A 12641-nucleotide genomic window follows, 5' to 3' on the forward strand; every position below is an offset into this window, starting at 1 on the left:
CATAGTTGCAGTGGTCTGAGATGCAAGCGACCAAACGGAACTATGTCCATTGCCGCTACCATTAGACCGATTACCTCCATACAATGAGCCACCGAATGTCCACCGAGTCTATCAGAGTCCCTAGAAATGAAACTCTTGTGAGGGGGGAAAGAGAACTCTTTTTTTACGTTCACCTTCCACCCGTGAGATCTGAGAAAGGCCAACACTAAGTCCGTGTGAGACTTGGCTAGTTGGAAAGTTGACGCTTGAATTAGAATGTCGTCTAGATAAGGTGCCACTGCTATGCCCAGCGGCCTTAGAACCACCAGAAGGGACCCTAGCACCTTTGTGAAGATTTATGGCGCCGTGGCCAACCCAAAGGGAAGAGCCACAAATTGGTAATGCTTGTCCAAAAAGGCAAACCTGAGAAATTGGTGATGATCTTTGTGGATAGGAATGTGTAGATACGCATCCTTTAAGTCCACGGTGGTCATATATTGCCCCTCCTGGATCATTGGTAAAATAGTCCGAATGGTCTCCATCTTGAAAGATGGGACTATTAGGAATTGGTTTAGGATCTTGAGATCTAGAATTGGTCTGAAAGTTCCCTCTTTTTTGGGAACCACAAACAGATTGGAGTAGAACCCCTGCCCCTGTTCTGCTTTCGGGACTGGGCAGATCACTCCCATGGTAAAAAGGTCTTCTACATAACGTAAGAACGCCTCTCTTTTTGTCGGGTTTACAGACAATTGAGAAAGATGGAACCTCCCCCTTGGAGGAGAATCCTTGAAATCTAGAAGATATCCCTGGGTTACGATTTCTACTGCCCTGGAATCCTGAACATCTCTTGCCCAGGCCTGAGCAAAGAGAGAAAGTCTGACCCCTACTAAATCCGGTCCTGGATCGTGGGCTACCCCTTCATGCTGTCTTAGTGGAAGCAGCAGGCTTTTTGGCCTGTTTACCCTTGTTCCAAGCCTGATTAGGTCTCCAGGTTGGCTTGGATTGAGCAAAGTTCCCCTCTTGCTTTGCAGCAGAGGAAGAGAAAGTGGGACCACTCTTGAAGTTTCGAAAGGAACAAAAATTATTTTGTTTGTTCCTTGTCTTATTTGACTTATCCTGAGGGAGGGTATGACCCTTCCCCCCAGTGATGTCAGAAATTATCTCTTTCAGTGCAGGCCCAAATAGGGTCTTACCTTTGAAAGGGATGGTCAAAAGCTTAGATTTAGATGACACATCAGCCGACCAGGACTTAAGCCATAACGCTCTACGCGCTAAAATGGCAAAACCTGAATTATTTGCTGCTAACTGAATTCTTTGCCGCTAGAATATCATCTAGTGGGGTCTCCATCTGAAGAGCCTCTTCTAGAGCCTCAAACCAAAAAGCAGCTGCAGTGGTTACAGGAACAATGCACGCTATAGGTTGAAGAAGAAAACCCTGATGAACAAAAATTTTCTTTAGGAGACCCTCTAATTTTTTATCCATAGGATCAATGAAAGCACAACTGTCTTCAATAGGTATAGTTGTACGCTTAGACAGGGTAGAAATAGCTCCCTCCACCTTAGGGACCGTCTACCATGAGTCCTTTATGGTGTCAGATATGGGAAACATTTTCTTAAAAACAGGAGGGGGAGCGAACGGAATACCTGGTCTATCCCACTCCTTAGCAACAATGTCCGAAATCCTCTTAGGGACCGGAAAAACATCAGTGTAAACAGGAACCTCTAAATATTTGTCTATTTTACACAATTTCTCTGGGAGTACAATAGGGTCACAATCATCCAGAGTCGCTAAAACCTCCCTGAGCAATAAGCGGAGGTATTCTAGCTTAAATTTAAATGCCGTCATATCTGAATCTGTCTGAGGGAACATTCTTCCTGAGTAAGGAATCTCTCACTCAGATAGCAAATCCCTCATTCCTACCTCAGAACATTGTGAGGGAATATCGGATACGGCTACTAAAGCGTCAGAAGGCTCAGCATTTGTTCTCAACCCAGAGCTACTGCACTTCCCTTGCAACCCTGGCAGTTTAGATAAAACCTCTGTGAGGGTAGTATTCATAACTGAAGCCATATCTTGCAAGGTGAAAGAATTAGACGCACTAGAAGTACTTGGCGTCATTTGTGCAGGCGTTACTGGTTGTGACACTTGGGGAGAACTAGATGGCGAAACCTGATTTCCTTCTGTCTGAGAATCATTTAATGCCAAATTCTTATAAGTCAAAATATGCTGTTTGCAATTTATAGACATATCAGTACAAGTGGACACATTCTAAGAGGGGGTTCCACAATGGCTTCTAAACAAATTGAGCAATGAGTTTCCTCAGTGTCAGACATGTTTAATAGGCTATTAATGAGGCAATCAAGCTTGGAAAATACTTTATTTAATGAAAAAAACACAATGTGCAAAAACGGTATTGTGCCTTTAAGAGAAAAAAAGGCATACACAAACTGCAAAACTGGTTAAAATTGCTTCACATTTTCCGAAATTTTAACAGTGTGCCCCCTAAGCTGTAGAAGGATTGCACCACAAGTAAATAAGCCATAAACCCCCAAATGACAAAACCGGATTAATAAATATCTAAAACCAGTAAAAAAAAAAACTGTTAGCACCTTGCCACAGCTCTGCTGTGGCACCTACCTGCCCTTAGGGGATGAAAATATGAGGATAAAGCTTTGATTAGGCCCCAGGAGAGTATCAGGACCTCTAGAGAAGTTGCTTGCTGCATAAACTAAATGCGCAACTGAGGCGCGAAAATAGGCCCCGCCCACCTCTATTCTATGTTGCTGGGGCCTATACAAAATTCATCAAACCATGTTTGTAAGCCATGTGGGTTATAAAAAACCCTTAAATAAGCCAAATGCACCCTCAAACAAATGTCCCATCAGAATAAAAACGTTACTCCCAGAAACACACAAACGTTTGCTCAATATCTCATATACAAACTGAGAGCCCAACAAATTAGCCCTTTATGCAAGCTAGTAAAGCCTCTTATAACACTAGGATTACTACTTACCCTTCCCCTAAAGGGGATACCGTCAGCCTTTCTGTAGTTAACACAGTCTCTGCAGAAAAAATGACTGAACATACCTCATTGCTGTAAAGTAAGAAATCGTTCCTCACACTGAAGTTTTCCTGTACTCATCAGCTTCTGTGGGAACAGCAGTGGACCTTGGTTACAAATGCTAAGATCATCATCCTCCAGGCAGAAATCTTCATCTATGTCCTGCCTGAGAGTAAATAGTACAACACCGGTACCATTTAAAAATAAACTCTTGATTGAAGATAAAATAAAACTAACAGTTTAACACCTCTTCTCTTTACCCTTCCTGCTTAGAGCCAGCAAAGAGAATGACTGGGGGTGTAGTTAAGGGGGGAGCTATATAGATAGCTCTGCTGTGGTGCTCTCTTTGCTACTTCCTGTTAGGAAGGAAAATATCCCACAAGTAAGGATGAATCCGTGGACTCGGTACATCATGCAAAAGAAAATAAAAGAGCTCTTGAGGAAGGGTAAACACTTCCTCTGAAAGTAGGTCTTAAAAACTTACCAAATCAAAAGCAGACCCAACATACAAATAGCGTACAAAAGAAGATTGGAAGCGCATGACATCCTGACTTCAAATAAAGAAAAAATCATGCCAAAACTACATACTCTACTACGCCGATGCACATAGGTTCGAAAGCCGGCGTGTCAAAAAAAGTATGCACCCGATGTGCGTGAAAAAATGGACGCATGTGAAACCTGTTGTGCACTTAAAATATATGCATGCAAAATGTCAGTGAGTGTTTAAAAATGAACGCACAAGGGGAGCGGAGCTTGGCCGCACAGGGAGATGGCCGCTTAACACACTAGCTCCTAAGCCCCACGTCCCAAGCAACATAAAAAAAGCTACTTGGCGTACACAGAAAGAGCACTAGGGACATCTAACAAACCCCAGCACACACGGAGAGGGCAGCGGCAGGAAAACACAGCAGCCGGACTATAGCCCACGCAACAGAAGGCACGGATCACGGCACCCACATGGCGCTCCGCCATACTCACTGCTGCAGAGGGACAAACAGAGGCCTGGTGGTCCGGAGGCACAACAGGGGGTAAGAGGCGACCTCATAGTTATTGACCGGGTGGTGGAGGAACAAGTGAGGAGACTGGGCAGTAAATGCAATAACCGCATTAGGAGTTCACATCGCCCCCCCTGTTTGACACATGGCGCAGCCATAACCAGCAGGCCAAACAGTACTAGGGACCCACTGGAGAAGCGCATAAACAGGTTGAGGCCTTAGGCTGGACGGTTTATCATACGGTGTGCTGGGTGCTGTCGCAGTGGTGGAACAGGATTGGAAAAGTGAGTGGGCTGTGAAAGTCATAGAAGTGTATACAGATAAACTGCACTCCCCAGATATAAACGTTTTTAGTTGAAACTACAGATTGAGGCCTCAAAGGGGCACATAGATACTTATACCCCCTAACACTTCTGAGAGGAGACTACATATAAACCTACACCTACAAGGAATAACCTAACAAGGACATAAATAGAGTTCATTATATGCTGTGAAACACCTCTTATATACATAGCACACATCTGTGTAAACGCTCATAACAACTCCTCCACAATATAGTACAATTGTAATAGTATCATAAAGGCATAAAATAGCATCTCCTGCTCAAACAGCTGCATACATCCTGCACACAGGCTCCCAACTACAACTTTATTTATGTGCTTATGACTGTAATTTGCCTGCTGCAGCTTACCATTTTTATATACCTCACTGCCAGTGGTCATGCCAGGCCGCAAATTGAACAATCCAGATAAAAATAACAAATCCAAATCAATCCACCAATATCTAAAATCCCAAGAAACAGTAGCTTATAACATAGAAATGGAGACGCCATTAACACAGGAAACAGTATTGTCACAAAAGCTGACACTAGAATCAGGAAACAACAACCCACTAACCAAGGAAGATCTCAAAACTTTATGCACAAAAGAAGACATAAAAGAAATTGTGGGAGAAGTCAAAGGATGGTATGGCGAACTTAAAAAAGACTTATCTAAAGTATCTAACAGAGTCTCCATGCTGGAGGAAAACCACAATACTACTGAAAGGGACATCCAACATATCTCAAGACTAGCCTACGAGCAGGAGGAAACTATACACCACCTACTAGAAAGAGTTGAAGACCTTGATAATAGGGGTAGGCGCAACAACCTACGTATAAGGGGTGTCCCTGAAACAGCACATCAGAACGCAATAGAAGGTTGTCTGCAAGATATGTTCAGAACCCTTAAAGGCACATGCGACTCCCCGGATATCTGCATAGAGAGGGCGCACAGGGCTTTGCGTGCAAAAAAATCCTCCTCATAAAGCTCCGCCAAGGGACATAATCTTAAAATTGCTTAACCACAAGGACAGAGAAGAGATCCTGCGCCATGCCAGACAGAAACAAAAATTCACCCATGCAGGAAACCACATAAACATCTTTGCGGATCTATGTCCGACAACATTGCAAAAAAGAAGGGAACTCCACTTTATTACGTCCATTCTAAGAGAACAGAAAATCCCTTATCGCTGGGGCTTTCCGGTTTGTATCATTGCTACAAAGGATAACAATACAGTGGTTTACAAATCCCTGGAGGATCTACCACGCTTTAATAAGACTTTACAACTAATAATCAAGCATCCAGAGGAAGATGGTCATCACACGGGAGAAAAAACACATCTGGATGGGCCCAATGTCACAGCACCACAAAGGATGAGAACATTGCACCATTCTCCAGTAAAGGCGCAAATAACTAGTACAGATGAACCAGGACACTGAATTACTCTTTACGGGACTATCTATTTGAAGCAGCCATTGTAGCTTAAGGTCGTATGTTTATCTTCATTCTAAAAATGTTTTGTTAATTGCTTGGGGGTGGGGATACTACCCTTAGCACTGTATTTGTTCTTTTATTATTTGTTTCACATATTGTTGAATAGTTATTTACAGCAAAAGTGAGAGACACTATTGTTTTTGCCTATTACAAAAGGGAATTGTGTATTGTAAGTTGTTTTACAGAGCATACTGGTAACAGAGGCACAATACAGTACACAGAGCTTACACCAAGACTTAGGAGCAAATAAGTTATATTGACCCATCTGGGCACATCCAGAATACAGCACATTAACAGAGGGCACGTCCCACATATATCCCAGACACAGCTAGAAACTCTTTAGTCTGTAAAAGTATCAAACATGCACTCTATCACACTCACATTGGTGAATGTAAATGGCTTGAACAGCCCCGAAAAGAGATCTATGGTATTTAGAGATCTATATAAGAATACAGGAGACATACTGCTGATACAGGAGACGCACTTTAAGAGAGGCAAGGAGCCAAAAATTCTATCACACAAGTACAGAAGCACGTACCTGGCCTCGGGCACAACAAAGAAAGGGGGGGGGGGGCATATTGTTCAAGAATACAATTCAATTTCAACCCACATATACAGAGAAAGATAAAAATGGAAGATACATAATCTTAGTAGGTTTCTTATTTAATAGGCCAATCACTATTGCAAATGTCTACCTACCAAACAAAGATCAACATTACATATTTAAAACAGTGTTCCATTCACTGCTGGTACATGCTAAGGGGATCCTGTTCATAGGGGGGGGTTTAACTTCCCGATGGATCCGCAGGTAGATACATCTACAGGCTCCACTAGCACACCCAAACAGGTAATTAAAACTGTCAAGAGTTATATACACCAACTAAAGATACATGATGTATCGAGATCAATGAACACACACACACCAGAGATTGCACATTTTATTCAAATCCACATAATACATTTACTAGGATAGACTACATATTTTCGGACCAAATAGGGCTCTCTATGATCACAGACTCTAAGATCCTACCCACCACCTGGGCAGACCACGCCCCGGTGCAATGTTCAGTAGATTGGCCAGATATTCCACTGAAAACATACACTTGGAGGCTAGATGAGCACATGCTAGGAAACCCCCTACATAGACAATCCCTAGACAGGACACTGGCAGATTACTTTAAAGAAAATGTGGCTGCAAGTACATCGGACAGAACTGTATGGGAGGCACATAAGTGTCAGATAAACTATATATTAGGAATGGCACTAGACAGGGGTGCCCACTTTCCCCAGTTCTATTCGCTATCTCCATAGAGGCCCTGGCCCAAAAAATTAGGAACAACCCGCTAATCAAAGGTGTCCAAGTAGGAGACACAGAACATAAGTTGGCTCTCTATCCCGACGATGTTCTACTTACACTTACGGATTTAGAGACATCCTTACCAGAGATGCTAAAAATATTCCAGAGCTATGGGAAAGTCTCCCATTTCCTAATAAATACCAATAAATCGGAATTGTTAAATCTAACATATGATGAGATAGAGTTTCAACGTTTAACACAAAACTGCCCACTTAAAATACAAAAAATGAAGCTTAAATACCTGGGAATATACCCATCGCCCGACCCCAAAGTGATATTCCAGTATAACTATAAAGAATTAGAAACCACATTAACAGCAGATCTCTCCAGCTGGAAAAGTAAATCCATATCATGGATAGGAAGAGTCAATGTTATAAAAATGAATGTTCTCCCCAGGCTTTTATATTTACTACAAATTGCCCCAATACAACTCCCACAACAATACCTCTCTAAGATTCAATCCCTGCTGGAACAATTTATCTGGCAGGGTATTAGACCACGAATAGCTAAGCAAACCATGTATATGCCCAAAGAAAACGGGGGATTGGGAGTCCCAAATATACATATGTATAAAATAGCAATAGCTCTACAGAATCTAGTGGAATGGTGCACTAACAATACTCACAAGCAATCGGTCCAAATCGATAGGCATATATTGGGAATGTGCAATGCTGGAATAGCAGCATGGCTCCCGGCTAAAGAAAGGCCAACACTTATTCAGCACTACCAGGTTATGGAAGAATTCTTCCAGACATGGGATAGACTAATAAACACCACAACACACATGTCCAATATTTTCTCACCCATGCTGCCCATAAGTCACAACTCTCCACTGGACTCATAAAGACGGACAAAGGATCTCAGGTACACATATTAAGAATATAATTATCTCAATATTCCAACATGACGGGATGACTAAGCCCCTGGACTCTATACTGGAATAACATCCAGACATTAAGATAAACTGGTATTCATACACGCAAACATGCCACTTTATTCAGACTCACCCTAAGAGACAGTACCTAACCAGAAAATTGACGCCATTTGAAACCCTCTGCCTGTCTAATGACACACCAAGACACTTAATTTCAATATTATACAAACAACTACTGATAGGAGACTCGCAGAAATTACCCAACTATACTAGAGCATGGGAAAAGGAACTAGGACTAGACATACCAGACAAAGACTGGCAAAATGCATTCCTAGAAACTAAAAAATCATCTATTTCAGTCAGGGTGCTGGAAACCAACTACAAATTTCTTACACACTGGTATCTTACCCCTAGCAGATTATGTAAAATATACAAGACAGCAAGTAACAAATGCTGGAGGGGATGTGGTGAAGTGGGTAACATGACACACATTTGGTGGAGCTGTGACAGACTAGACACTTTTTGGATGGAGATTCTAAAACACATGTCAGATATGACAGGAAAGCAAATACCCAATGGCCCCTTAATACTTTTATACATGTCTCTCCCCAAACTCAATAACAAATTAGCCAAGCACCTGCTTATACTAATGATTAACAGTGCCAAATCGCTAATACCTAAACACTGGAAGTCGGACACACCACCCACGGTAGAGGAGTGGAAAGGACAGGTGGAAAACTTTCTTCACCTAGAAAGATACCACCACTTACAATTAGGCACTACGGAAACACACGAACTAATGACACTCATATGGAAACACCACTTCTCTACCGACTAACATATTGTCACATCACAAGTGGGAGCATAGGAACCCTTTACAAGGCTCATATACATATTTATCTGATTGCTGTATTCAGGGCCGGTAGAGACATGAATGTAAATAGGTTGGTTATGGTTGGTACGTTAGGTAATTATATAATTTATAGACAGTTGGCATACTGTGTTTCAAAAAATTTCTTTTTTGCCCTGTTGAGGGCACAAAAGACTCATAAATGTTGCCAGCTCAATATCATTTAACTTGTTATTTTCTTCAATTGACTTTGCAAGAGACAATGAACAACTACTATTTTAGGAATTGTGTGTTATCGGTATGGTTAAACTGAGAGACTCTTGAAAATGCAAATGGTATTATAATCTCTGAATGTATATCGTTTCAAAGCAATATATCTGAATACCTTGTATGTCATTATTGTTTCAATAAAGCATTTTTGAAAATCAAAAAAAAAAAAAAAATACTTGATGCACGTTTAAATACATAAAAAAAGTTTTTATAGGGAATTACCAAAATATATAAAACTGTCCCTAGGCTATATACATATATAATAAACATATAATAAAATATCCTAAGATGTTTATATAGTGTCAAATAATAATAAAAATAGGCACCCTTACTGCTGGAGGAAAACAGTAGGAAGCTGAAACCAGTGCTGAAATATAACAGCAGAGCATCTGGAATAGGAGACTATCTATGGTCCAACAGTAAGAGGAAAAGCACAAGTCCCTGCGACACTTGTGGAAGGCTTGTGACTTATTCCCACCAGGTGAAAAATCTGCCACTGTCAATACCTCAATACATCCCTCCAAGAAGAATTGCACTCTGAGGGGAAATGGGCCCTAACTCAATCTGAGGACCCCTCTCATTGAAGAATCACACGCGCCTCCTCATTCTGCACCTTCCTCCAGTGGAGGCAAAGACAATACTGAGTTATCAGAGAAGTGGGAGGGGTTTTATAGAGCTCTTGGGGTGTGGGAATATTTGCCTCCTCCTAGTGGCAGGGAACAGTAATTCCCAGGAGTAATGGATCATGGACTCCCACCACCTGTATGAGAGAAAGAAAGAATACAAAAATAAAAGTAAAAATTTGAAAAATACAGACACTCATTTTAGAGTTGTCAGTTGAAGTCTATTCCTGTATATCTAGCCTATTAATATACTGAAAAGAGAGAGTGACTAATAATTATCAAGCAGGAATAAAATAACTACTGTACAATAGCGTGAAATTGCAAGGTCTGAAATTTGCACTTTGAGAACAGCAAGAAAATCACAATTACAGCTCACAATGCCAAAGCCAAATAAAATAACAGAGTAGGTGAGCACCTGTGCTCATTTATAAATAATTGAACCTTTTGGGTTTTTTTTGATGACGTTCTGCCAGGCAGAGTTGATCAGTTTGCTACCTCACTGGGTCAATAAGTTTGGAATTCCTATTGTATCCGGATTAGTGAACATGGTCTTTAACACTGAATTTGGTTATATGTGCAATACAGAAGAAACCAAGTAGAGCACGCTAGCTAGACCAAAACCAGTAGGTTGGTAATGAGGATTCAGTCTTCTTCTGATAATTAAAAGTTTTATGTATATGAAAAATTATGAAATGTATTTGTTATATTTATTACATTTATTGAAATGTATTCGTTATAAATAGTTTTTAAGAAAAAACGATCATATGAAGGTTAAAAAAAAAAAAAAACAGTAAATATATCTTACCCGTTCTAATGCTACATCATAAGAAGGTAGCTCCTTTTCGCTGCAATGAAAAAAAACAAGACATTAGTGGGATTTATAAACAAAAAAAAGTTGAGTGAAGAATGTTTAGACTTATTTGATTAGATTTATTGAATTATCACTTTAGTCAGCCTGCTAGAGGCAGTATAGGCAAAGATATCAACATTTCTGATATATAACAAATATAAAAAGCTCTGTATTACGCTAATAAAAGCCTTTTGTTTGTCACGCACTACTATCACTTTGCATTTCACAGCACATAGGCAGCAGTCTTTTGTACATAAAACTACATTTGTGCAGGAAAAAAAAACAATCAGCATTTATTAAAGAATATTATAAAACAAACATTCTAAAGAGTGTTTTAAACCTATTTTTTAATTGTGATAGAAAGTATCAAAATTAGACTATAAAAAACAATAATGAAGTATCTCACTTCACAAAAAAGTGCATTGCCCTCCCAATTAAAAAAAAATAATAAAAATGATTCATCTTTAGCAATTAAATATGTCTGACCCCCTCATTCTTACATATGCCCCACCACCTTCCTGCTTGAGTGAAATCGAATATAGCCAAGAAGAAGCTATTTAGTAAAAGAGGGAAGAATAGAGTTTGACCCTGAAATGACTTTGCAAACCTAGAAACAAACTTTGAAGAAACTTCTTGGAGAGAAAAACAAAAAACCACCACGACATTTTAGAGAGTATGCAAATTCCTTTGTAACGCTGTTTGAAAACGTTTTCCTACACCATGTAATATGGCTAAGCTGATATCTGTTAAAGTGCATTCAGAAGTGTAGGAGCTACGTTATTGGAAACATTTAGACTTAGGAGACAAGGGTTCAGTAACCAGGACCTTATTGCATGCCCTGTTAAGGTCTTGGAAAAGAAAAAAGGACCCTGAAGATTGGGAACATTAGGAATAACCAAACACTTTTGTACAGCTAGAAGGACAAGATCTGAGAGCAAGTGCTCTAGGTAGGATTAAAGCAATAGATCATATAAGTTTCACGGACTAAATGCACAACTCCAGGAGATTCTAAGGATGCTCATGTAGGTTATATGTAGGCTACCGCTTGAAAAACCTGTGGAACCTTCTGAGCCTACCAATCGTAGTAGCTGACTATGACAACATTGTAAATTTGTAGTTACTATACTATGTGTAAAAAAAAAAAAAAATATGAAACTTCATATATGTGTGGGTGTGTATATGGAGTGTATATGGAGTGAGAGAGTGAGTGTGAGAATGAGAAAGAGTGAGAGATAAGAAAAAGCCAAAATTACCTACTCTGAATTCCAATTGAAGCATTTGGAAAAAATCAGTCAACTTCTGATAACAGCTTTAAATAAAACAGATCCTGTAATATTACGCCCTATCCTAGAGTGTAGAGTCATGGTCAAGCATACCTCAGTGTTCTGCCCAGGACCTTTTTGTGGGTGCACCACCCAGCTAAAATTTTGGCCAATAGTAAGCTAAAATTAACGAATATGAAAAATATTAAATTTTTATTGCACATATTGCCATTACATTTATTATAAATTATGTAATTCATGTGTGCTTTGGATAGCAGAAAATTATATATTAGAAAATATTACACTGCCCCTATCATTCCACCTGGCTGGCAAAATTTTCTGTGGAGAACATTGTACCCATTAAAAAATCCCTCAAAACACTGCCATGTTGCAGGTGTCATCCTTCAGGACAATGCCTGCTTCAAATTTTTTGTAGTATGTATACTAATTGGGCGCTTTCTCAATTGGGCCCACTGTGACACATGAGGGTAATCTTCTTAACAGGCTCAGCCAGGTATAGAGTTTTAGGTTTTTCATATATCTAAAATGTTGTACCAACAATCAGACTAGCTACTCTGTCTTGTGGAAGCATTCTTCTCAAAGAAAAATATAGGACTGGCTATGTGACATGCTCTTGTTAAACCATCCAGTTGTACTTGGTCACAAAGGTCAAAGCTGGGACAGGAGTTCCTCTAAGGGATCCAC

General features: G+C 40.1%; 1 protein-coding gene across 1 annotated transcript in view; it reads right to left on the reverse strand.

Moving 5' to 3' along the window:
- USP6NL (USP6 N-terminal like) overlaps positions 1–12641 on the reverse strand; it is a 739612-nt gene that overhangs the window by 411740 nt on the left and 315231 nt on the right. The window contains exon 4 of the mRNA XM_053716462.1: positions 10630–10669. Within this exon, the coding sequence (XP_053572437.1) occupies positions 10630–10669 (40 nt within the window). The remainder of the gene's footprint in view (positions 1–10629; positions 10670–12641) is intronic.

This window comes from Bombina bombina, chromosome 6, assembly GCF_027579735.1.
Source record: "Bombina bombina isolate aBomBom1 chromosome 6, aBomBom1.pri, whole genome shotgun sequence".
NCBI classification, from domain to species: Eukaryota; Metazoa; Chordata; class Amphibia; order Anura; family Bombinatoridae; genus Bombina; species Bombina bombina.